The 27,726-nt window shown below is 37.9% G+C and overlaps 1 protein-coding gene across 1 annotated transcript in view; it reads right to left on the bottom strand.

The window, feature by feature from the left end:
* The window catches only part of LOC150089134 (uncharacterized), a 101,467-nt gene that overhangs the window by 38,497 nt on the left and 35,244 nt on the right, over window positions 1–27,726 (bottom strand). Inside the window, exon 3 of the mRNA XM_090389112.1 lies at window positions 12,481–12,753. Coding sequence (XP_090245238.1) covers window positions 12,481–12,753 — 273 coding nt within the window. The remainder of the gene's footprint in view (window positions 1–12,480; window positions 12,754–27,726) is intronic.

Raw genomic sequence — 27,726 nt, 5'->3', positions numbered from 1 at the left:
GGGAGATTTTAATTTCCCAGATATTGACTGGAATTTGGGGGCTGGATACTCACACACTAGCAGGGCTTTTGTGGATTTATTGGATGATTGTTTTCTACATCAGCATGTTCGGGAGGCAACTAGAGGGAGCAATACTCTTGATTTGATTATCAGCAGTGATTCTTCATGCATTAAGAATCTGCAGATAAATGAACCACTAGGTGGCAGTGATCACAGTGTGCTGAAGTGGGATTTACTCAAAGAGGTAACTACCATTAGGGGTAAAGGGAAGGGTTATTGCTTCCGTAAAGGCGACTACGATGGACTGAGACAGTATTTAAATTCTATACAGTGGGACCAACTGATGATGTTACCAACAGCAAATTCAAAATGGGAAGCATTCAAAGAACTTATCTTGGAAGCTACTAGGCTTTACATACCAACTAAGAAATATTGTTCAAGGTTTAGGCCAAAATGGATGTCAGATGAACTAATGAGGCATATGGCAGAGAAGAAAAATGCATGGGATACTTACAAATTAACACATGACACAGAATTCTATGATAGATACAAGTTGATATGCAACCAAGTTACAAAGGAGGTTAGGCAGGCGAAGGCAGATTACGAGAAATCCTTGGCAAGGGATGCAAAGAAAAACAGCAAAGAGTTCTTTACTTATGTAAACTCTAGAAGGAAAGGGATGAATCAGATTGGTCCTCTTGATATTGATGGGTCAAGTGTTGATGATCCTGCTCAGGTAGCTAACAAACTAAATGAATATTTTGCATCGACATTCATACATGAGGAGTTATTCAGCGAGGGGAATGCCAGAGGTGTATTCAACTCTAGCAGTAAGTTACAGAATCTTGAAATAACTGGGAGTAAAGTGGAGGAGAAACTGTTGAAGATAAACACAAGAAAGGCACCCGGGGTGGATGGGATCTATCCAGTTATATTAAAGGAGGCAGCAAAGGAAGTAAGCAAACCCTTAGCCATAATTATGAGAGCTTCCTTGGACTCAGGGGAGGTACCCATAGACTGGAAATGTGCAAATGTGACCACAATTCACAAAGGAGGATCAAAGGCTGACACAAGTAATTATAGACCTGTGAGCTTAACTTCTGTTCCAGGAAAATTAATGGAGGCACTGGTTAAAGAAGCACTGCAGGATCATTTAGACAAGACTTCAGTTATAGCTCAGACACAGCATGGTTTTGTTAAGGGGAAGTCTTGCCTGACCAACTTGATTGGATACTATGATGCAGTCACAAAAGAACTGGATGCAGGGAATAACTTTGATATTATATACTTGGATCTTAGAAAGGCTTTTGATACTGTTGCACATGGAAGACTGCTACACAAATTGGAGCAGTGTGACATTGGAGGCAAATTACTGCTATGGATAAAGGGGTGGTTGAGGGGGAGAAGACAGAGAGTGGTAATCAATGGACACTGCTCATCGTGGACTGATGTTATTAGTGGAGTCCCTCAGGGCTCAGTGTTGGGTCCATTATTGTTTTCTGTATTTATAAATGAAATTGATGATGGTATATCGGGATTAATGTCCAAGTTTGCAGACGATACAAAGGTTGGCAGGGTTGTCAAGGACACTACTGACACTATGCTGCTGCAACAGGATCTGGAAAGGTTGAGCAGATGGGCTGAGAGGTGGCAAATGAAGTTTAACATTGACAAATGTAAAGTACTACACATGGGAAACAGCAACCCCAGAGCAACGTATCAACTCTGTGGTACAACACTGACAGTGGTAGAGAATGAAAGGGACTTGGGGGTGGTTGTGCATATGAAGTTCTCTGAGCAGTGCAGACGGGCTGCAAGAGTAGCTCATGGAGTATTGTCAATGATATACAGGAATTTTTCCAGCAGGGATAAGGAGGTGATTATTCCATTGTATAAGGCGATGGTCAGGCCACACCTAGAGTACTGTATACAGGTCTGGAGGCCTCATTTCAAGAAGGATGTAGAGCTGCTGGAACGAGTACAGAGAAGGGCAACAAGATTAGTGAATGGAACAAAGGGGTGCTCTTACGAAGAACGGCTTAAGTTTTGCAAATTACAGTGTCTGGAGACTAGGCACCAGCGAGGTGATCTGATAGAGGTGTATAAAGCCTTGAATGGTTTAAGCATGCTCAATGCTGATGGGATTCTTCCTCTAGCTCAGAATAATCACCTGAGAGGGCATAAATTCAAATTGAGGAAAGACAGATGTAGGATAGACGTGCGGAAATTTGCCTTTAGCCAGCGGGTGGTTGGTTGGTGGAACAGACTTCCATCCCTTGTGGTGGAGGTTGATAGCCTAAATAAGTTTAAGGCTCAGCTGGACAGGTATTTTGAACGAACGGAGGGGTGAAGTGGAAGTGGTTTTTTTTTTTTGGCTGATGCTGCATAAGCTTGCTTTCTTGCATCAAATGCCTCTACTAATGCTAATGCTAATAATCGAAATAATTAATACGTACTGTAATATGTACATACTAACTAGTTGACATTTCTGTTCACTGACATTTGTGGGTGGGGATTAAAATTTAAAACAGTAAAAAGATAAGCAATCAATAATAAAGAACTCGGCACACACAAATTGCAAGTAACACAATACGTGCAAGTGAGAACTGTGTAACAAGTTACGAAGCTTTAAAAGTAGGAATGAAGAGAAGATTATGAAAATTAATTTTTTTATATGATTGAAGATTTAATGGAAGTGTAAACACATTTCACCATAATAACCCACAAAATTCCAGCTATTGGTATTATCGCAAATTCAATAAGATTGAGTTTACTATCTGTTTATGACAGATTGCACTAACAGAAAAGCCCAATAAACAATTGACTGCTAATTGTTTTATGATTGTGGTACAGTCGGAGACAATCGTAGGGTAATCTCCAGTGTACGACCTCCTGCCCCGATTAAACAGCATGTTGTTCCAATTAAGTGAAGTAAACCCTGGATTTTTTCTTGATTGGGTTCTATTTTTTTAAGATTTGTTCCAAATAAACGGCTGCCCTGATTAACCAGTGGCCCAAATAAATGGAATTCACTGTATATACATTTTATCTCATCAGGTCAGCAACATGAACTAAGGCATCTGTGCACAGTCCACTTCTCATGCATTGGAACTGGAAATTGGACGGGTCACTCTAAACCGTTCGTATCTGGCTTCAAAGAGTGGACGAATGCGATAGCTCTTATCCCTATAAAGACTGTAGTGTTCGGACAAACATATCCTTAAACTCTCCAGCCATTTCCGGTTCCAAAAGCTCTCAATTTATAAGAAATTGAGTGTCCTGATTGTGGGGGGGAAACAAAACGCAGACTGTGAGATCGCCTGGGGAACACAATAGAGCTTTCAAGACTGCCAATTATGGAGGTTCAGCTATAGCTGAACATGCCTGGGGTAACTGGGCATGGTATTACAACCAAAGAAGCCATGATCGTGGATAGAGCACGTGGCTTCTGGAACCAGATGTGGCTAGAGAATTTAAGGATATGTTCACCCGAACGCTACAGTCTTAATAGATAAGGGTTGTCGCATTCATCCACTCTTTGAAGCCCTTATCCTAAAGAGAAAACAACAGTTTAGAGTGGCCCGTCCAATTTCTGGTTCCAGTACAAGAGAAGTGAACCGTGTGCAGATGCCATAGTTTGTGTCGCAGAACTGCTGAGATGTAAATATATAGATTATGGGATAACATGTAACCATTATTGCTGACGAAGGTGGCTGCTGCTCCCAAAAGCTCCTATTTCAGTGGTTCTTAGTGATTTTAAACATCTTTTTAGCACTTTTAACTTTATATTTTATCGCATTTTATTCTTGTTATACATCATTTTATTTTATTATAATTTTAATATTTTAAAATACAGTTTATACGATCATACACATATATTTTATAATTTTATATTATTATAATAAAGACATTTTATAAAGTTGAGTCAGTGTTTTTAGTAGCATCACAGATGAATTCTATACAGTGGGACCAATTGATGATGTTACCAACAGCGAATTCTAAATGGGAAGCATTCAAGGAAGTCATCTTCCTTGTAATCTTCTTGGAAGTAAGCTACTAGGCTTTTTTTTTTTTTTCCAACTAAGAAATACTGTTCTAGGTTCAGGCCCAAACGAATGTCAGATGAACTAATGAGACTTGTGGCAGAAAAGAAAAATCCATGGGATACATATAAATTATCAGGCAATACAGAAGCCTATGATATATATAAGTAGGTCTGTAATCAAGTCACAAAGGAGTTTAAGCAAGCGAAGGCACATTATGAAAAATCTTTGGCAATGGATGTAAAGAAAAACAGCAAAGCCTTCTTTACTTATATAAACACTAAAAGGAAAGGGATGAATCAAATTGGTTCATTTGATATCAATGGTTTGACTGAGATGATCATTCTCAGATAGCGAACAAACTAAATGAGTATTTTGCATATACATTCACACATGAGAAGTCATTCAAAGAGGAGAGCACCAGATGTTTATCAAACTATACAGAAAGTTAAATGATTTTGTAATAACTGAGAACAAAGTGGAGGAGAAATTGTTGAAGTTAAACATCAGAAAGGCACCTGGGGTGGATGGGATTTATATAGATTTAATTAAAGAAAGTGGCAAAGGAAGTAATCAAACCCTTAGCCATAATTATGAGAGCATCCTTGGACTCAGGGGAATTCCCCAAGGACTAGAGATGTGCAAATGTATCTTCAATTCACAAAGGGAGATCAAAGGGTGACACGAGTAATTACAGACCTGTTAGTTTGACTTCTGTTCCAGGGAAAATAATGGAATCACTGGTTAAAGAAGCATTGCAGGATCATCTAGACAAGAGAGCAGTAATAATTCAGACAGAGCATGGATTTATTAAGGGAAAGTCTTGTCTGGCCAATTTGATTGGATACTATGATGTGGTCACAAAGGAACTGGATGCAAAAAATTATTTTGATATTATATGCTTAGATTTCAGGAAAGCTTTTGATACTGTTGCACACTAAAGACTACTGTACAAATTCGAGCATTATGGCATTAAGGGGAAGTTGCTGCAATGGATAAAAGGAAGGTTGAGTGGAAGAACACAGAGAGTGGTAATCAATGGATACTGCTCTTCGTGGACAAATGTTATTACTGGTGTCCCCCAGGATTCGGTGTTGGGCCTATTGTTGTTTTGTATATTTATCAATGATATTGATGAAGGTATATCAAGCTTAATGTCAAAGTTTGCAGATGGTACAAAGGTTGGGAGGATTGTTAATAACAGTAATGACAGTATGCTGCTGAATGGAAAAGGAAAGGTTGGGCAGATGGGCTGAGAAGTTGGAACTGAAGTTTAGCATTGACAAATGCAAAGTATTGCATATGGGTAGCAGTAACCCCAGAGAAATGTACCAACTGGGTGGTGTTAAGCTCACTGTAGTAGAGAATGAGAGACCTGTTGATAATTGTGCAGTCAGATATGAAGTTTTCTGAGCAGTGGAGACAGGCTGCCAGAGTAGGTCATGGAGTCTTGTCAATGATATACAGGAATTTTGTGAGCAGGGATCAGGTAATTATCCCAATTAGCTCTGCAAATTGTAGCGTCTGGGGACTAGGCACCTGCAAGGCAATCTGATTGAGGTTGTATAAGGCCTCGAATGGATTGAACAGGTTCAATGCTGATGCAATTCTTCCTCTTGCTCTGGTTACAAATCTTAGGGGACACAAACTGAGTTTGAGAAAAAACAGTTATCAAATAGATGTGTGGAAATTTTCCTTTACCAGCAACTGCTAACAAACTTATATCTGTCATTGTAGAAGTTGATAGTTTTTTTTTTTATTTTTTGGTAGTTGTTGGCGCATAGGCTTCTGTGGCCATAATGCACCTCCCAAGGTTTTTGCAGTACTTTGATCCAAGCCCGAGGCGGGAATCGAACCCGCGACCTTTGGGTTGCCAGGCAGGCACTTTACCCAGCCGGCTAGCCCGGTCGGCAGAAGTTGATAGCTTAAATAAATTCAAGGCAGAACTAGACAAACATTTGGAACGAATGGATGGGTGTAAAATTGGATGGTTTATTTTATTTTTTTTTTTTTTTCGGCTGACGCTGTATAAGCTTGCTTTCTTGCATCATATGCCTCTACTATTGCTAATGTCCAATTCCATGTATTATCCGCCATACCTCACTTCGTTTTTCTGATAGTCTCAATTATAAGTTGCCTCAACCAAAACTTATCTCAGATGACTTAATGATTTGTTCTGATTCCTTCTGTTCATTTCAAAAGTGGTACTTTTGCATTTGTCTACTCAGACATTCCTCGTCAGAGACCAGATTTGGAATCTTTTCAGCTTAAAACCTCTTCCCCAATTCTATCAAATTCCTCTATTGCTCCTTTCTTTGAAACTCAACTTTCTCGACTCTAACTTTCCTAACAGTAATTTGCTTTTGTATTGTCTTTTTCATTCAGAACATAATGGATCAAATGTGGGATTAAACAGAGTATGGAAAGTTGCCATATTCTTTGCTTTTCCTGTTAAATTCTTAATAGCATTAGTTGAGTTGGAATTTATAAAACACTAGCTCTGGATAGACTATCACGGTTGTAGTCCTCTGAAGATGTTTGCTATGGTAGTCTATCCTTTTTATGATTTATTTATATAACCTCCCCCATCCCAGATCTGGTACCTTGTGCATGGAACACATCACCTACTCATTTTATACCTCTATTGAATGTTCATATATTTATCTACACATTAGCATTAGCAAGGGCACATGATGCAAGAAAGCAAGCTTATATAGCATCAGCCAAAAAACAACCCCCCCCCCTTATTTCACCCACCAATCGCTCCAAATGTTTCTCAAGTTCTACATTGACTCTATTTATGCTATCAACTTCTATGGCAGACGAAAGTTTGTTCCAGCAATCAACCACCCGCTAGCTAAAGGCAAACTTCTGCACACCTATCCTACAACCTTCTTTCCTCAATTTGAATTTATGCCCTCTTAGGCGATTATTCGGAGCAAGAGGAAGAATCCCATCAGTATTGAGCATGCTTAAACCATTCAAGGTTTTATACACCTCAATCAGATCACCTCAGAGGTACCTAGTCTCCAGAAACTGTAATTTGCAAAACTTAAGCCTTTCTTTGTAAGAGCAACCCTTTGCTCTGTTCACTAATCTTGTTGCCCTTCTCTGTACTCGTTCCAACAGCTCTACATCCTTCTTAAAATGAGGCCTCCAGACCTGTATATGGTACTCAAGGTGTGGCCTGACCATTGCTTTTACAAGAATTCCTGTATATCATTGACAAAAATTCCTGTATATCATTGATAAGACAACATGAGCTACTCTAGCAGACCGTCTGCACTGATCAGAAAACTTTATATCTGCCTGCACAATTACCATCAGGTCCTTTTCATTCTCTACCACTGTCAGTGTGCTACTACACAGTTGATATGTTACTCTGGGATTACTACTTCCCATATGTAGTACTTTACATTTGTCAATGTTAAACTTGATTTGTCACCTCTCAGTCCATCTGCTTAACTTTTCTAGATCCTGTTGCAACAGTGTACTGTCATTAGTGCTATTAACAACCCTGCCAACCTTCGTATCATCTGCAAACTTGGACATCAAGGCTGATATACAATCATCAATATCATTTATAAATACAGAAAACAACAATGGACACAACAATGAACCCTGAGGGACTCCACTAATAACATTAGTCCACGAAGAGCAGTGTCCATTGATTACCACTCTGTCTTCTCCCACTCAACCATCCCTTTATCCATAGCAGCAATTTGCCTCCAATGCCACACTGCTCCAATTTGTGCAGCAGTCTTCCATGTGCAAAAGTATCAAAGGCCTTTCTAACATCATCTGGACGTAAAGAATAACAAAGTTAGTCTTTTCATCCAGTTGCTTTGTGACTACATCATAGTATCCAATCAAATTTGTCAGACAAGACTTCCCCTTAACAAACCCATGCTGTGTCCAAGCTATAACTGAAGTCTTGTATAGATGATCCTGCATTGCTTCTTTAACCAGTGCCTCCATTAATTTCCCTGGAACAAAAGTTAAACTCACAGGTCTGTAATTACCTGTGTCTCCCTTTGATCCTCCTTTCTGTATTGGCGTCACATTTGCACATCTCCAGTCCATGGGTACCTCCCCTGAGTCCAATGAAGCTCTCATAATTATGGCTAAGGGTTTGCTTACTTCCTTTGCTGCCTCCTTTAAATATAACTGGATAGATTCCATCCACCCCAGGTGCCTTTCTTGTGTTTACCTTCAACAATTTATTCTCCACTTTACTCTCAGTTATTACAAGATTATCTAGCTAGCTTACTGCCAGAGTTGAATACACCTCTGGCATTCCCCTCCCTGAATAATTCTTCATGTGTGAATGTTGATGAAAATATTCATTTAGTTTGTTAGCTACCTGAGCAGGATCATCCAACAGTTGAACCATCGATATCAAGTGGACCAAGCTGATTCATCCCTTCCTTCTACAGTTTACATAAGTAAAGAACTCTTTGATGTTTTTCTTTGCTTCCTTTGCCAAAGATTTCTCGCAATCTGCCTTCGCCTGCCTAACCTCCTTTGTAACTTGGTTACAGACTAGCTTATATCTATCATAATCTTATATTTATATGTATCCCATGCATTTTTCTTCTCTGTCAAAAGTCTAATTAGTTCATCTGACCTCCATTCAGGCCTAAATCTTGAACAATATTTCTTTGTTGGTATGAAAAGCCTAGTAGCTTCCAAGATTAATTCTTTGAATGTTTCCCATTTTGAATTTCCTGTTGGTAACATCATCAGTTGGTCCCACTGTATAGAATTTAAATACTGTCTCAGACCACCGTAGTCACCTTGACGAAAGCAAAAACCCTTCCCTTTACCCTTGATTTACTCTTTGAGTAAATCCCACTTCAGCACACTGTGATCACTGCCACCTAGCAGTTCCTTTATCTGCAGATTCTTGATGCATTAAGAACCACTACTGATAATCAGATCAAGAGTATTACTCCCTCTAGATACCTCCCGAACATGCTGCTGTAGAAAACAATCATCCAATAAATCCACAAAAGCTTTCTAGTGTGTGAGTGACCAACCCACAAATTCCAGTCAATCTCTAGGAAATTAAAATCCCCCATTATAAGACACTCTGATTTACTGGACCTCTAGGTGCCTCCGTAGCCAGGTGGGCAGGAGTGGCAGTGCGTTGCACACGTTTCTTGATTAGACCAAAGTTTTGGAGCACGTAACCACCAAATACAGAGGATGTGGAGAGGTCAAGGAATGAGTACGGCATATCCCCCGAGCAATATGGCGTTAGTTGCTAATGCTCCTAAAACCAAATAACATCAAATGGCCCACTCTATTTCTCTGCACGATTGCTTATTATACTCATCAGATTCATTTGGCCTATAACACACACCTACTCTCATTTTTTCTTTCTCAGTGCTTATGTCACAGCAAACAAACTCAACATTGCATTGTCCACCAACATCAATTGCATGCACTTCCTTAAATTTCATGTGTTTCTTAACTAACAGCATAACTCCTCCTCCCTTTCTGTCCTGTCTATCCTTTCTGTACACATTGTACTTCCCAAATTCCAATTCTGCACTGCTTATGTCTGTGTGACACCATGTCTCTGATATCCCAACAATATCTGCCTTTGATGTCTTGATTAACACTTCAAGCTCATCAAATTTATTAACTATACTCCTAGAATTGGTGTACATGCAAGTATACATGCACCTGTTTCTACTCTTAGTTACCCTAACACAGCCCATGTATTTACTTGTTCCACTATGACTACCAACAGTCCTGGAAATTCCCATTGCCTTGCTTTCCAGGCTGATGCTCAATTGCATTTCAATAGAAGTAGTGCAAGAATCACTTTTACCTCTGCCAGTGGTTACTGTTAAATCTATTAGTCCACGTATCACTCCAAGTTAGCAGTTTTCCGACCCACCTAACTCTGCCACGATAGCATCAGCAAATATTCTTGCACTCTTTCTATTTAAGTGTATCCCATCTCTGTAGAAGCAGTCTCTCCTGTTTAACAAGCACAGACCAGGCTGAGAAAATTTTTACCCCTTGAGCCCTGCACAATCTCTACAGGGCTGAATTGATCGACAAGGCTCTCATCATATACACCCTCCTATTGTGTCTGGGCAGAATTGCAGACACTTTCAAATTCAACCCTAACTCATGGCTTTTTTTCAGCATTGACTTGTACTTGTTAAGTAATTCTGCCGGTCTCCTACTCTTAATATCATTAGTGTCAACGTGTACAACAATATCACCCTTTGTGCCCTTAAAAGATGATATCTGCTCTACAACATCATCAACCTCTGCTCCTGGCAGACATACCCTGGTCATGTTCCATCTATCAATATGTTCCATTTTTGCACAATATGTTCCATATTTCCGTGAAAATAGAGTCACCTACAACAACTAGTTCCTTTGAGACCAGCGCATTCTGCCTTGGGGTTTGCTGCTGTGTTGCTTGATGTTCAAGTGCAAGCTCTGGCATTGATGTGGGCAGCTGAGAGCTTGATGGGCCCCTCAATTTAAATCCTTTGAGGGCATCCATCCTGTCCTTCAAGCTCTCATATAAACCCATAACAATGCTGAGTTGGGGCTTGATTTCCTCGCACTCCTTACATTGCGCACACATAAAAAGACATTCCCCTTGGCAATATCATGTCCCGTTCCTGATTGTCCACAAACATCAAACAAGCAGTGCATTTCAATAGACTGTGATTCAGAGTACAACTGCCCCCCTCAGTTCCCACCCTGAGCCACAGTACTTCCATTAGTTTGAGCCTTTTGCTTTGCTGCTATGGTCTGAGTCATGATTTCTATCCAAGTTCAATAAAATTCCAATAGAAAATATAACTCTAAACTTATATCCCACTGCAGTTATAACACTATATATATAGATATATATGTATTTCGGTTTCGAATGTTATCTTCGAGTTATATGACATTCTTATCCCCTGTAAACTTATATGTATTAATTTATGATGTTACGTTTGTAAAAACTAGGTCGCTATATTTATTTAGTTAAAGTACAATTCAATTAACTGATACTACTATACTGGCTATCTAGTTTTAAACCTTACACTCACTAGTTTTCCGTTAGACCTTATGTTATCTAGTTCGGTGCACACGTTGTATCGTATAACAATGGTGGCAAGTTGAATACACCTCTGGAATTTTAGTTTTAAACCATGGAGCTTGACTAGGTCTATAAGCTGCTTATAGAAAATAATTTAATCTAACAATTAAGTCAATAAAGTGGCTAAGTATAATTAAAAACTTTGCATTCATGGGAGCTGCAAAACCTGTTCAACACGTGGATTTGATACCCTTACCGATACTAAGTAATAACCTACAAAATCTCTATCTAAATTCAAATTAAACTAAAGTATTGTTACTAGGAATAGAAGGCAACTCTAAAAAATAAATTAATATGCCAATTTAAGTCAATAAAAAGGCAAAACTTCTCTATTTGCTGGAGCCAGAAAAACATTGCCTCTTCATGTGTGCTCTTGCACCCATCTTCTTCTTTAGCTGCTGTTGCACTTGAAAATGTATTAAATTAAGTTTTTAATACATTTTCACATTAATACACACACGTATTAAATTTTTCTCTTTGTTCTTATGTTTCCACACTTTTAGTTGGCTCTATAAACACAATTTATCATACTAGTACCAAATACATATATAAATATATCACACACTGAAACCAAATTTAAATTACTATGTATTAAAGAAAAGAATACAAGAAGAAAGTAAGAAAAATAATAAGAAAAAATATACAGTAAAACAAATTGCAATACAGTTACAAAAACATAAACAATATTGAACTAAATTAAAAGTAACTACACAGGATGGCAAGTAAAAATCGAATAAAAAGTGGTATTACAGAAAAACAGAATACTAAGAAAATTGTTTTTCTTTGCATTTTTTCTTACTGGCCTGCCCACTCTGCACACTTACTTTTAATTTAATTTTGTTATATATACAAGTGTTATTAATATTTAGTTATTTGACAAAATATATATTATGGATCTCCTGATATACACCAAGTAGAATTCTAAGGGAAAGTATAATTTGCACATGCATAACACAGAATTTTTATGCATTTAATCATCTTATAAACGAAATGTATACATTTTTTTGATTTTTTTTCAGAAGAATCAATAAAAGTTTTAGTTCATTCAAACTAACCAATGGATTATGCTATGCAATATTTTAATTTCCAATTATTTCATTAAAAAAATAAAAACTTAAATAGCATTAACTATTACAATCCATTTGTAATATTTAATATTAGGTAATGAAATGTCAAGCATAGGTATCTTCTAAATAGAATTCAGAAATGACCAAAAACCCTTTTTTACTGGGTGGGAAGCAAAGAAAAAGGGGCCTGTCAGACCATGCATCACCACTAATGGTTTAGAAATAAATAATTTCTTAAATGAAAATATACCTTCTTTTCCTGTGTTAGTTGAATTTCCACCAGAAACAGGTCTGTCAGGAGGATGTCTGTCCAAACAAACAAACTGGCAGCACTTATCACTAAGAGCATGATACTGACGGCAGCTCTCTGGTGGTGAACACAAAACTGATATACACATCTCTGGCTTTCCACTAAGACAAGTACACTGTGTACAGGGATCACTACCCAAAGGGAAGTAACGATCTCCATGTAGCACTATTCCTCCTCTGTGGTCCAGACAAGTTGCGTGAGTAACCATAATTCCTAAAAAAATAACTCTGTCAGACAATTACAGTTCTTAACAGAAAGAGTTATCCACATAAGAATAAATATAATGCAGGCACAATAGAGGAAAATAATTCTTTAAATATGCACAAAAAGGTTTTAAAAATTATGAATATACATGGTAAAATACTGTAAATTCACAGTGAAATGATATACATCATGATGATGTGCACACAGTGTGAAGCTTAACACAAAGTACACAAAGGGGAGGGAGATTACAAAATTCCAATGCAGACAGTGCATCTTCTTTCCAAGCAGACTTTGAGGAACTGTTCAAGTTGTTTCGGTGATTCTATTGTCAGGGAGACAGAAAATATATTGTGCAAAAAGGATAGGTGGAATACGACCAGTACGTCTGACACAGGGGCAAAAGTTGATGACGTTGTAGAGCAGATATCATCTTTTAAGGGCACTAAGGGTGATATTGTTGTACATGTTGGCACTAATGACATTAAGAGTAGGAGATCTGCGGACTTAATTAACAAGTACACGTCAACGTCAAAAAGAGTCGTGAATTAGGGTTAAATTTGAAAGTATCTACAATTCTGCCCAGATAAGATAGTAGGGAGTATGTGATGAGTGCCTTGTCAATCAATTCGGCTCTGGAGAGATTGTGCAAGGCTCATGGGGTAAAATTTTTCTCAGCATGGTCTGTGCACGTTAGCGAGAGAGATTGTTTCTACAGGGATGGGATACACTTAAACAGAAAGAGTGCAAGAATATTTGCTGATGTTATCGAGGCGGTGTTAAGTGGGTCGGAAAACTGCTAGCTTGGGGGGGGATTCAAACTAATACATTAACAGTAGCCACAGGCAGAGATGAAAGTGATTTCTTGCACTGCTTCTATTGGAATGAGCAGCAGCCTGCAAAGCGAGGTACTGGGAATTTCAAGGGTTGCTGAGAGTCATCATGGAACTAGTAAATACATGGGCTGCATTAGGGTAACTACGAGTAAGAATAGATGTATGTATACTTGTATGTATGGTATATTTGCATGTACTCCAATGCTAGGACTATAGTAAATAAATTTGATGAATTTGAAGTGCTGGTCAAGACATCAAAAGCGGATATTGCTGGGATATCACAGATGTAGTGCCACATGGATATAAGCAGTGAAGAATTGGAATTTGGGGAGTACAATGTGTACAGGAAGGATAGACAGGGTAGAAGGGGTGATGCTGTTAGTTAAGAAACACAAAATCTAAGGAAGTGCAATGTTCAGGCGGTTTGGTGTGACATAAGCACTGGGAAAACCAAGTTGAGAGTAGCAGTGTGTTATAGGCCTAATGACTCTGATGAGTACAATGAACAACTGTACATGGAAATAGAGTGAGGCAGTAGATCAGATCTATATAGCTCTACTGCCGTGTGCTTTCCTCTGGTTGGTAAAACTCTCTGGCTTTGTGAGATTGAAGCATCATCTAGAATCAAACTATTTACATACGCACACTTCATGTTTCATAAAGCAAGTGCTGCTGTTAGTGATATGCTCACCATGAATTGAAGGGCAAGGTTTTTAAATATTTGCATTTGCTTTCCAACAGGTCTAAAGTGAGTTTTAATTTTCAAAAATTAATTAAAAATATATGATTTTAATACAGAACACAGATTTCTCACAGTTGTGTTTGGAAAAGATTGAAATTATAGTTAGCATCAAAAAAATTGACAACTGTGAATAATTTTTTGCTGATTTTGCAAAATTTTCACAGGTACAGAGGAATTTTTAATTTTTCTGAAACTAATACTGGATTAAACATTAGCTTACCTAACATTTTTCTGTCTGTGGATTTCTCTTTGGATATTCTATTCAAATTTTGATTGCTTCAAGAAACATTCTGGTGCAGACTTTGTTCTCTTTGGAAATGGTGAGTAAAAGTTTTGTTCATAGCAATGGTCCTGCTGTTTAAGAGCATTTGTAGAGCTTTATCAGAGAGATCTGAATTCAGTTTTTGTTTTTATAATTTGGCTAAATATTCTTTCATATTCAGCACTGTTATGAGGAATTATTAAAATATCAAGCATGACTTGCAATAATTTGTTATATTTCAAGCTTTCTTCGGCACAAAGGTCACTGTACAATTCTCCTTTCTTCCACAATCACATTTGGTATGTTCTTATACTGAACAGAACCTGATGCTGCAAAAGATCTATTGCTTCATCTATTTCTTTATGTTTAACAACACAAAGTACTGGAAACTTGTACACAATTTTTGAACTAGACAATGACATAGTGAAATAGACAAAATCTGTTCTACCTCAGCATTTCTAAGAACATCATTTTTTCAATGGTAATTTTGTAGCATGTGGTTACATGCAACCACAAAGTAATTCTTCACTGAGAAAAAGAACAGACTTCTCAATGTTTAGACTCTCCTTTGACCATGGCAGTAGAAAGGCCCATGACTAAGTCAGAATCATCCTTCTGGCTTACTCTGCTATGGTAATCAATATAAAAATTGGAAGTAGGAGATTTGAAAACTATCGTGATGTGAAAACTGTAAAATAAATTTGTGCATAACATTCTTCAATGAATCTAGGAGTAATGACCACAGTACACAGATGTGAGATATGATTGATTAAAGAGCTGTGTTCATATATTCAAACATTGGCATAACTTTGTCGTTGCGTTTCAGCTTTGGCAAAGTTTATGAACTCTGGCTTGGCAGGGTCTAGCATTTAAAGAAACACGCAAATTGCTTTATTCATGACAGAAGGAAACATGATCAGACTTTTTTTGCATGAATGAGGATAACATGTCTAGAATTATCAGCTAAACTGATTCTTCAGGAAGGCTTTTACCAAGCATTCTTTATCTTCAGTTCATCAATTTGTCTTCTTTCAAACTTGGATCATGAACTGGATTTGAACATGAATCAGTGCCACTCACTAGTGATTCCTTGTTGTACTTTTCAATCTGTTAATTCTGAAAACTGCTTTTCTCACACTTCTAACCTCTTCTTTAAACATACTTGTCAAAGGTTTCCAGCATTCTACCAGTCTAGTTACACATTTAACCAATGATGGCCAAAGCATACACATATGTATTAGGAGAAATTGTTTAAATCTGTCTTTCCTTTTACCACTTCTTTCTAGATAACAGTAAACTACCACCAAGTATTCATCCACTCTTATAGGATGGCAGGCAGCTCCAATTTCAGCCACAAATTAATAAAGTGACAAGGACAGTCTATTAGCACCAGGTGCTCAACATCTCTTTTAAATCCCCTTATTACTCCAGTTTTTAGGCCTACCATAAAATGCACATTATCAACAATAAGTGCCAAACAGTTTTTCTGAGGGAAGGATCCTGGATCTTTGGCAAGTCTTGAGGTTTCTCAGAAGAAGCCATCCAATATTGTATTCCGTAGGCATTCTTCCAATGAATCAAGAAGAAGAAGAATGCTCACTGAGAACAAGCTGATTCTGATTTGACAAATATTTTTAATAAGAATCATCACAATGAGATATAGCTTGGAATCACTACTTACTGCCATTTAGCAATGAATATGGCATTTTTTAGAGCCATCACAACCACTTCTTTCTCTATCCATGTGTTTCCACAAACAATGCATCTACATAATCAGAAAAACTGGAAGAAAATTGTCTATGACAAAAAGATGAAAATTAACATTCTGCACATATGACATCATTGTCATGAAAAATATCATCCATTTCTGCATTTCTCTGTATGCACTGCAAACTGTCATTAGGCTTATTTGTGAAGGAAAAATGACACACACACACACACACACACACACACACACACACACACACACACACACACACACACACACACACACACACACACACAGAGAAAACGTGTTACCTCTTCAGATTTTACACCACATGAAAATTTTCAGCATTCTGAAATTCTAAAAATCTTCTGAAATTTTGTCTTCTTCTATGCCATCTTATTGAAAGATATAGATAATTAGCTTCACACTGCACAAGTATAATGAAATGATTTTCACATATCAGTTAACAATGCTAATATCTTGTTTCCAATTTGCAAAATTTTAAAAATAATTCTAATTTTAACACAATTTTATTATTTTTGTGTGAAAAGACAGAAAAAGAAAAAGTTCTAAAAAACAGAGAAATTCATTGTTATCAGATGGAAAAGGGATAAATTGAGTAAAAAATACAGATTCCTCACTGAAAATTCAGCAAGTTTTGAGATATATGTATCATTAATAAATTTTAAACACAATAATAGGCCTAGCAATGAATCCTAAAAAAAAAAATGAATCCTAGCAATGAATCAAAAAAAAATTACTCCAAGAAGAGCAGTGCCCATAACTACTACTCTGTCTTATCCCACCCAACCATCCCTCTATTCATAGTGGTAACTGACCCTAATACCACGCTGCTCCAATTTTTATAGCAGTCTTATGTGGCACAGTATCAAAAACTTTTCTGAAATTTAAGCACACAATTTCAAAATTATATCGGATACGTTATCTCCCCATAACCAATCCCTGCTGTGACTGCCACATAACTGAATTCCTCTCTAGACAGTCTCACACTACTTCTGCACCAGTGACTCCATTCTTTTTCCTGGAACGGAAGCTTGGCTTCCGTTCCAGGAAAATTAATGGAATATTTATTCACTTCGCCCTTCGATCCTCCTTTGTGAACTGGGGATACATGTTCATATCTCCAGCCATAGCAACTTCTTCTGAATACTGTATAAAGATGATCTTATAATTATGGCTAAAGGTTTGCTGACCTCTTATGAATTATATAGATTCCACCTATCTCAGGTATCTTATTTGTGTTTAGCTTAAATAATTTCTCTTCCACTTTCCATTTATGTATTATTATTATTATTATTATTATTAGTAGTAGTAGTAGTAGTAGCATATATGATGCAAGAAACCAAGCTTATATATCATCAGCCAAAAAAACCCTTCTCACATCACCTGTCCATCCCATCCAATAATCTGTCTAGTTCTTCCTTGAATTCATTTAACCCGCCTCCCTTCTAAAACAACAGATGGAAGTTTGTTCCAATAAGGAACCATCCACTGTCTGAAAACAAAACTGCACATCTATCCTTCCTTAATTAGAACTTAAGTCCCCCCCCCCATGTGTGTAGTCTGAGCAAGAGGAAGAATGCCATCAACATTGAGCATGCTTAATCCAGTCAAAGCCTTATACACCTCAATCAGAAAGCACTTAGTGTTGATAATGTGCCTGTTATATTAGGCATAAAAATTGAAGTAATAATGGTATTAAAAAAGGATGTTGAGAACTTGGTGCTAATAGACTATCCTTGTCACCTCATTAAATTTGTAGGCTGAAATGGAAGTTGCCTGCCATCCTTATAAGAGTGGATGAATACTTGGTGGGAGTTTACTGTTATCTAGAAAGAAGTGGTAAAAGGAAAGACAAATTTAAACAATTTCAGCTGATATATATGTGAACACATTGGTCATCATTGGCTGCATGTGTAGACTGGTAGAATGCTGGAAACCATTCTACAAGTACGTTTAAAGAAGAGGTTAGAAGCATCAGAAAAACAATTTGAGCACTTTTCAGAGTTAACAAATTGAAAAGTACAACAAGAAATCACTACTGGGTGGCATTGGATCATGTACAAATTTAATTCATAATCGAACTTTTTGAAAGAAGACAAACTGATGGACTCAATTTTTATCAAAGTGGCCTGCACTTGTAAGTAGAAGGAATCTAATTTGTTGAGACGGTACTAGTTAAGGAGGAGAAGAGTAATATAGATCTGCATTTATCTAATCATATGGGCAAAAGTAATGCTTGCACCCAGCGAATTACTGTTCGCTGCTGCAACAATCACGTTGGCAGGATATTCTGAGGGTAGAAGCATTTCAAATGAGCAGGAAGATACAGCTAGGGTAACAAGCCTAAATAGCTTCAAGGGATGTGTCAGATAGTAAACTATAGAATGGTACTTAGTCTTAAAAATGTCTACAGCAATGTCAGGAGTGTTGTCGATAAAATGGTTAAATCTGAACTCCTGGTTAGGACAACTAATGCTGATATAACAGGGCTAACAGAAATGAAGCGCCACCTGGAAATTAGGGATGATGAGTTCCAATAAGATATGTATAATGTATTTCGAAAAGACAAGGAAGATAGAAGCGGCAGCGAGGTCATGCTTTTTTATCAAAAGCAGCCTGAACACAAAAAGAGCTTTTGCTGAGTGAAAAGTTGTCTACCAGTATAGAATTTGTGTGCCATGAATTAGTCGAAATCGAAGGTATAATCAGAATGGGTAATATACAAACCAGAAGATTGTAAAGAGTATGATGATAGTCTCTATATGCTGATGTAATGGGCAAGCAAGCATGAATGTCTTATTATGGGAGACTTCAATCTGGCTCAGATTGATTGCAATAAATAGGGGGGGGGAAACTGAGCACAGGAAAATTTTTTTTTAAAATAAGCTAGATGATTATTATTTGTACTATCATTTAAGAGAAAATATCAGGATTGAGAATATTCTTGACCTCATCATTACTCACGAACCTTATGACATCACAGGGATTAAAGTACAGGAACTATTGGTAGTAGTTGCGCAGCTGTCAGTTGGAAGCTGAAGAAAGATGTTGCAGTAGTTAAAGGTAAACGATGAGTTTTAATATCAGAAGAGCAGGACTATGCCAGTTTAAGGCACTATATAGCATCTATTAATTGGGCACATTGCATAAGGATGGAAGGCGAATACATTTGAATTATTTTAAAGATATGTTAGAATATCTTTAAAATCACAGAAGCCATGAACACATCAGAATTAGCAAATGATGCAAGAAAGCAAGCTTTGGTAGCATCAGCCAAAAAAAAAAAAAGAAAAAAAAAAGACACCTCCCATTTCATCCAATTCATTCCCTCCAATGGTTTGTCTAGTTTTTCCTTGAATTTATTTAAACCATCAACTTCCATAACAACAGATGGAAGTTTGTTTCAACTTCCATCTGTTGTTGGAAGCAACCAACCACTGGCTAAAGGCAAACTTCTGCACCTCTATTTTGCGACTGTGCTTCCTTGATATGAATTTGTGCACCCTCGCATGTGGTATGAGCAAGAGGAAGAATTCCATCAGCATTGAGCTTGTTCAATCCATTCAAAGCCTTAAACACTTCAATCAGATACCGCACAGGTATCTGATTGAAGAGATCGCCTATTCTCCAGACGCTGCAATTACTAATTATCTTAATGGTATGACATAAAAACCATTAAGAAAATACTGCATGAGGAGGATGCCAAAATGCATGGTTGGCTGGTGTAATAGAGCAGAAAAAAGATAGCAGGGATAGTTACAGGGCAATGAAAAGTATAAAAGTCTACAACAGCTATAAGTTGTTCTGTAATAGTACCACATATAAGGTTAAGGAGGCCAAGGATGTGTAAAGCAGTGGTTAAGAGAGCAAAGAATTTGGACACGGAATTTTTCATGTATGTGAATACAAAGAAAATGAAATTGAAGATTTGGAAACAAGCCAATTACGATATTCAACGTTCTTTTCTTGAACAGCATTAGCACATTTATTGGAAAACCAAGGTTTAGAAAAAGCACAAGATTTTAAAGTGGAGTGTGGAATAAAGGATTCTGTTCCTACAAGAATAATTTCACTGACACGATCTGAACAAACATTGACATCAGAAGTTTTGAAACAGTAATCCGACCAAAGATAAGAAATGTCGCAGGTCATCCCATTTTGCATTCTTGTAATGCCAAACAATACGAGGTTGGGAATAGCCATGAGATAAAGGTTCCATTGGAGAAGAGACAATCACCAAGCTGTGATCTGAAGTGCCTAAAGGACCTCTCACTTCGACCATGTACTTAGAAGGGTTGTTTGTGTGAAAAAGATCAAGCGTGTTGGCTCTATGGTTAGGATTGTCCGGCATTCTTGTAGGTAAATGAACAACCCATGCAAGGTCATTTGTAATCTCAAAAGCCTCAGCATCTCGACCAGCTGGGTCAGTGTGACTAGAAAACAGAATCCAGCTGGAGTTGTGAACATTAAAATCACCAAGGAAAATTATCTCACTGTTAGGAAACTTGGACTGGAGAGTGTCAAGTTGCAAAGAGAGGAAGTCAAAGAGCTCCAAGTGATTAGTGGAGTTGGGAGAATGGTAGAGATAACAGATGAATTTGACATAATGAGGCAGAGAGATTTTAAGCCAGAGGAGATCGAAAAGTGGAGATTCCAAATTACCAAGTCTCTGACAGGGAATATGGGAATGGACATAGGCACAAGTACCACCTTTGAGGTGAAAGAATTCATACAGCGAATAATTTGGGCAACTGAGATGAGCAGTGGTTGAATTGAGATTAGAATTTAGACCACGTATATTTGTGAAATGAACTAGGAAGTGCTTGGGAGGTTTAGATCTTTTCGCAGATAAGCTTACTCTATTAGTTTGACAATTCGTGGTGTATTTAATAGTAAGAAAAAGGGGGGGGAACATGCCGTATGAAGTAATGAAATTTTTGGATATGGCGTACACATGGTAAGAATATACCCAGAGCCTCGACATATCATGGCCTCGACAATGCCCCCACATACACACTACTCGGACTCCCTCCAGTCTTTATCTGGCAGATTAGAGGTAGCAAGATTATACACTAGCGGATCCAGAAGCCTCCTTTAAAGTTAAAAATAAGGTTTTGGTCCAGTGGAATAACTAGCAGCCGGCATGCGAATACCGTTTTAGTGATGCACCCTTAATGTACAGAAGGTTGGATCTCACCATGATGTTCATCATAACCTCAAAAGTCATCAGTCATATTGCATGACAGAAGAGATGGGGAAGGGCTGCCCAGAACTTAGCTCTGGAGACTAAACATGGGTTTCACCACATCAAGCCTATTGAAGTGGTGGACCCCCTGCTAGCAAAATTTCTATATATCAATTACAAAATTCCATGACCTGCACTGCTCAGAAAAATTCATATTTGACTGCACGATTACCCCCAGGTCTTTTTCACTTTCCTGTGTATAGTACGACACAGTTGGTACGTTTCTCTTCGGTTATTGCTACCCATATGCAGCAATTCACATTTGTCAATGTTAAACTTCAGTTGCCACTTCTCAGCCCATTTGCCCAACTTGTCTAGATTCAGTTGGAGCAGCATACTGTCTTCAAGACAGTATGCCGCTGTCAGTATGGGGCTCAGAGGGAAACAGGTATCCCGTGTGTTATCAGACACTCAGTCTAAAACACTGATGAATCTGGCCTGCCTCCCTAAAATCCACTCATGCACACCTTCTTGATGGTAAGCCCTGATACGACACTTAGGTGGCAACGAATGTGTAGAGTAGTTCTCTTCAAGATGCCTGGTCAGCGTGAAGAGGAAAAGACCAAACCCCCCCAGCATATGACAGCACGAAAAAAACAAATGGCCCTCAGTCCCCAGCGGCTTTCACTTCTCCTCTTATGGCAGCGAGAGGATCAGAGTGGAAGCAGAGGGTGCTAAGAATCTCCGGGTACAACCAGGCTGCCATGCACGGAAACCGAACTTGGCCTATTACAACGTAAGATTGCTCATCGTTGAAGACAGGATATTAGAGCTGGAAAAGGAATTAGAACACATTAATTGGAATATCATCAGTTTGGCTGAAACAACAAGAAGAAATGAATCACTTATAAGTTTATCAAGTGGAAATCTGCTTGCTGTACACCAATGGAAACAGTGAAAGGAGTGAAGGTGGAGTTGGATTTCTGGTCCATAAAGATTTAAAAAACAACATTTTGGAATTCAAAAGTACATCACCAAGGGTGTTAAGACTAATACTCAAGATTTCTAAGAGGTACAAGCTAAAGGTTATAATGATTTCTGCACCAACATCGAGCCATGATGATGAAAAGGTTGAGAAATGTACACTGAAATTAAGAGTCTTCTAGATGAGCAGAAAACCCACTACACTATTATCATGGGGGATTTCAATGCTAAGGTTGGAAAAACACAAAACAGCGCAGAAAGGGGAACTATACGACATTTTGGAATTGGTGAATGAAAGAGGTGAAAGACTTGTGGAATTTGCAGAATCTCAAGGACTGTCAGTAATGAACACTTTTTTCAAGAAAAGGGTCAACAGAAAGTGGACATGGAAGAGTCCATTAACAACTAATGAAATTGACTTCATCCTCACTAACAGATGATATATTGTGAATGATGTTACCGTCCTGAATAAGGTAAATGTTGGAAGTGATCACAGAATGGTAAGATGTACACTTGATATAGATGTAGGAAAGGAAAGGAAAAAACTGACTCAAGTAAAAATAAATAATACAAAGGTCTTTGAGATAACAGAAGAGGAGAAAAAGCAGTATGTACTGGAACTTAAGAACAAGTTTGAGCTTCTGCAGACTGCTCAGGACCAAGATAGATGAGGAATATTACAACTTTCTGAAAGTGATAAAGCCCAAGAAACCTATAGGCAAAAAGAAATCCAAAGAAGAAAAAATTAGTCAAGAAACACTTGTTATGATGAACCGAAGGCGAAAAATGAAGAGCAAGATAAACACTGACAGGAAAAAATTGAGTATACTGAGTTATTCAAAGCCATTAGAAAGAGACTCAGAGAGGACATAAGAAGATTTAACACAAGAAAAGTAGAACAAGCATTAAGGGAAAACAAAGGATTTAAATCAGCAGCCATGAGCAGTAATATAGAAAGACAAATGATACTGAAACTGAAGAATAGCGATGGTGTACTTATAAACAGCAGGGAAGGCATAATTCAAACAGCAGAAGACTACAATAGAGAATTATACAAGGAGCGAGGGAATGATGCCAGCAGTGGGGAAGATGGATTGCAAATTAGCAACACATATGACATACCCGATATTCTTCCCGATGAGGTAGAACATGCATTGAAGAAAATGAAGAATCAGAAAGCCCCGGGGGGAAGATGAAGTTATTGTAGAGTTGTTAAAATTGGGAGGAAGAGACATAACACAAAAACTGGCAAGGCTCTTCACAGAGCGCATTAGAAAAGGTGTGACACCAAAGCAGTTGAATAATGCAATCATAGTTTTGCTGCATAAGAAAGGAGATAAATCAGAAATTGGAAATTATAGACTAATTAGCTTGTTATCCCACATCTACAAGTTGTTCACAAGGGTCATTACTAACAGATTAGAAAGAATACTTGATGAGAATCAACCGAAAGAGCAAGCTGGCTTTAGGACAGGATTCTCAACTATGGATCACCTTCACGTAATATAACAGCTAATGGAGAAAGCAAATGAATATAAAACACCATTATGCCTGGCATTTGTGGATTATGAAGAGGCATTTGACTCCATACAGCATAAGGCAATGTTTCAGGCACTGGAAAGACAAGGCATAGACACCCCACATAGTCTGATTTTGAAGTAAATATACGAGAATGCTATCTCCTTTATGAGACTAGACAAAGACAGCAGGAAATTTAAAATCAAGAATGGAGTTCAAAAAGGAGACAATATCTCAAAAGCTGTTTACTGCTACCCTTGAGGAAGCTTTCAGAAGATTAGACTGGTCGCAGAAAGGAGTCAATGTGAACGGAGAGTACCTAAACCATTTACGATTTAAAGATGACATTGTGGTCATAAGCCACGATCTCAAAGAATTAGAGGAAAATCTTAATCAGTTATGCACAGTTAGTAAGGATTTTGGACTAGGGATGAATATGGCTAAAACAAAAGTAAGGACGAACAAGTAAGCCACAGAAAGGGAAATAATGATTGAAGGAGCAGTAATTGAAAAGGTGGAGTCATAATGATAAATGGCTGGAAGTCAAGAGAAGAATAAATTTTGGATGGATAGCATTCAGGAAATATAGTCACATACTGAAGAGCAATATCCCAGTTTGTCTGAAACGTAAAATAATGAACAATGTATACTCCCCACCATGACTTATGGAAGTGAATCTTGGGCACTCACCAAAAGAATGGAAGAGAAGCTGAGAACTACACAGCGAAGAATGGAATGAATTATACTGGGAATCAGACTGTTAGATAAGAAGAGAAACACATGGATTATGCAGCAAACTCAAGTAAAGGATATTCTTATCAAAACTAAAAAACTAAAATCATCTTGGGCAGGACACATAGCTCGAAGACATGATGACAGCTGGACTAAGAAAATAACAGAATGGTACCCAAGAGGAGCTAGAAGAAAACCTGGAAGACAAAGGCAGAGATGGATAGATGTTGTTTGTTGTTTGGTTTTTAGGAGCATTAGCAACTAAGGCCATATTGCTCCGGGATATGCAGTGGTCATTCCTTGACCTTTCCGCATCCTCCGTATTTGGTGGTGACGGGCTCGAACCCCGGGCTAATCAAGAAGTGTGTGCTACGCACTGCTGCTCCTTCCCACCTGGCTACGGAGGCACCAGATGGATAGATGAAATTCATGAGTTTGTGGGTAGTAAATGTATGGGCAGTGCTCAAAACAGAAGGAATTGGAAGGTTACTGGAGAGGCCTTCATCCTGCAGTGGATTGAAAATGGCTGATGATGACTGTCTTCAATGTCGTTAACAACACTGCCAACCTTTGTATTAGTGCAAACTTGGACATTAATCCTGATATACCTTCATCAATATCATTAATAAATATACAAAACAACAATGGGCCCAGCACAAAACCCTGGGGAACTCCACTAATAACATTAGTCCACGAAGATAAGTTTTCATTGATTACCACTCTCTGTCATCTCCCACTCAACAATCCCTTTATCCATTGTAGCAACTTACCCTTAATGCCATACTTCTCCAATTTTTACAGAAATCTTCCATGCAACAGTATCAAAAGCTTTCCTGAAATCCAAGTATATGATACCAAAATCATTTTTGACATTCAGTTCCTTTGTGACAACATCATAGTATCCAATCAAATTGGTCAGACAAGGCCTCCCTTTAACAAACCCATGCTGTGTCTTAACTATTACTGCAGTCTTGTCTAGATGATCCTGCAATGCTTCTTTAACCAGTGACTCCATTATTTTCCCCAGAACACAAGTTAAACTAACAGGTTTAATGTTACTTGTGTCACCTTTTGAAACCCCTTTTTGAATTGGTAATACATTTGCACATCTCCAGACCATGGGGACCTCCCCGAGTCCAAGGAAGCTCTCATAATTATGGCTAAGGGTTTGCTTACTTCCTTTGCTGCCTCCTTTAAAATAACTGGATATATCCTGTCCACACCAGGTGCTTTACTTATGTTTAACTTAAACAATTTCTCCTCCACTTTGCTCTCAGTTATTACAAAATCACTTACCTCCTTGTTAGAGTTTGATAAACTTCTGGCATTCCCCTCATTGAATAACTGCCCATGTGTGAATGTAGATGCAAAATACTCATTCAGTTTATCAGCTACCTGAGCATGATCATCAATCAATCTTGTTAAGTGGTCCAAGCTGATTCATCCCTTTCCTTTCAGAGTTTACATAAGTAAAGTTTGCTGTTTTTCTTTGCCAAAGATTTCTCGTAATCTGCCTGCCTAACCTCCTTTGTGACTTGATTACAAACAGCTTATATCTGCCATAGGTGTCAGTGTCACCTGATAATTTATATGCATCCCATACATTTTTCTTCTCTGTCACAAGCCTCATTAATTCATCTCATATCCATTTAGGTCTGAACCTTGAACAGTATTTCTTAGTTGGAATGAAAAGCGTAGTAGCCTCCAATATTATTGGAGGTTATTATTAGTCCCTGAAGTCATCCCATTTAGAATTCAATATTGGTGACATCATCAGTTGATCCCACTGCACAGAATTTAAAAACTGTTTCAGACCCCTGTAGTCACCTTTACAAAAGCAAAAGCCCTTCCCTTTAGCCTTGATGGTAGTTGCATCTTTAAGTAATTCCCACATCAGTACATTGTAATCACTGTCACCCGGTGGTTCCTTTACTTGCAATTTCTTAATGCATGAATAGTCACAGCTGATAATCAGATCTAGAGTATTACTCCCTCTGGTTGCCTCTCGAACATGTTGCTGTAGAAAACAGTCATCCAATAAATCCAAAAAATTCTTTCTAGTGTGCGAGTGATCAAACCACAAGTTCCAGTCAATATATGGAAAGTTAAAATCCCCGATTATAAGACATGCTGATTTACTAGCCCACTATTTCTCTGCACAATTGCTCATTATATTCATCAGATTCATTAGGCCTATAACACACACCTACTCTCATTTTTCCTTTCCCAGTGCTTATGTCACACCAGACTCAACATTGCATCATCCACCAACATCAATTGGATGCACTTCCTTAGATTTTGTTTCTTAAATAACAGCATTAATTCAAAGAAATTCAAAGCTTCAAATTCAGCAGAAATTCAAAGTAAAGTAAGTTGAATGCAACCATTCAACTGGATGGTTACCTTCCTGAGGTAGTAACTGCATAATTTGTTGTTTCTTATCTTCTTTTTTTTTTTTTTTTGCTGGTGCATCAAAAGCCTGTGGACTATTCTGTGCACTATTTCATTATGGCTATGGGTTTGCTTACTTCCTTTGCTACCTCCCTTAATATAACTGGATAGATCCTGTCCATCCTATGTGTATTTTTTATGTTGTTTCAACAATTTCTCTTCCACTTTCCTCTCAGTTATCTCCCTGGCCACAGTGATATTCCAGGAAATAAATGTGCAGATGGTGCTGCAAAGCATCTTTCCAACATAGCCTCAACAAATGATCTAGTCCGATATCCTGATTATAGATACGATATACAGAAAACATCTATGGAACAATGGACACTTCTGTGGAAAATGCAAACAAATAACAAGCTATTTCAAATAAAACCTTAACCAAAATTATGGGCTTCTAGCCTTCATAAAAACAGAAAAGAAGTAATCTTAGGCAGAACTAGAATAGGTCACACCCACCTCACTCATCTATATCTGCTTACAGGAAATGATCCTCCTCTGTGTGTGTGCACTGCTCGCAACCACTTACATTAAAACATATACTTCTTG

Source organism: Mastigoproctus giganteus, chromosome 2, assembly GCF_048544385.1.
Source record: "Mastigoproctus giganteus isolate SK-2022 chromosome 2, ASM4854438v1, whole genome shotgun sequence".
Taxonomy (NCBI): domain Eukaryota; kingdom Metazoa; phylum Arthropoda; class Arachnida; order Uropygi; family Thelyphonidae; genus Mastigoproctus; species Mastigoproctus giganteus.
This window is presented reverse-complemented; position numbering and strand designations above follow the sequence as displayed.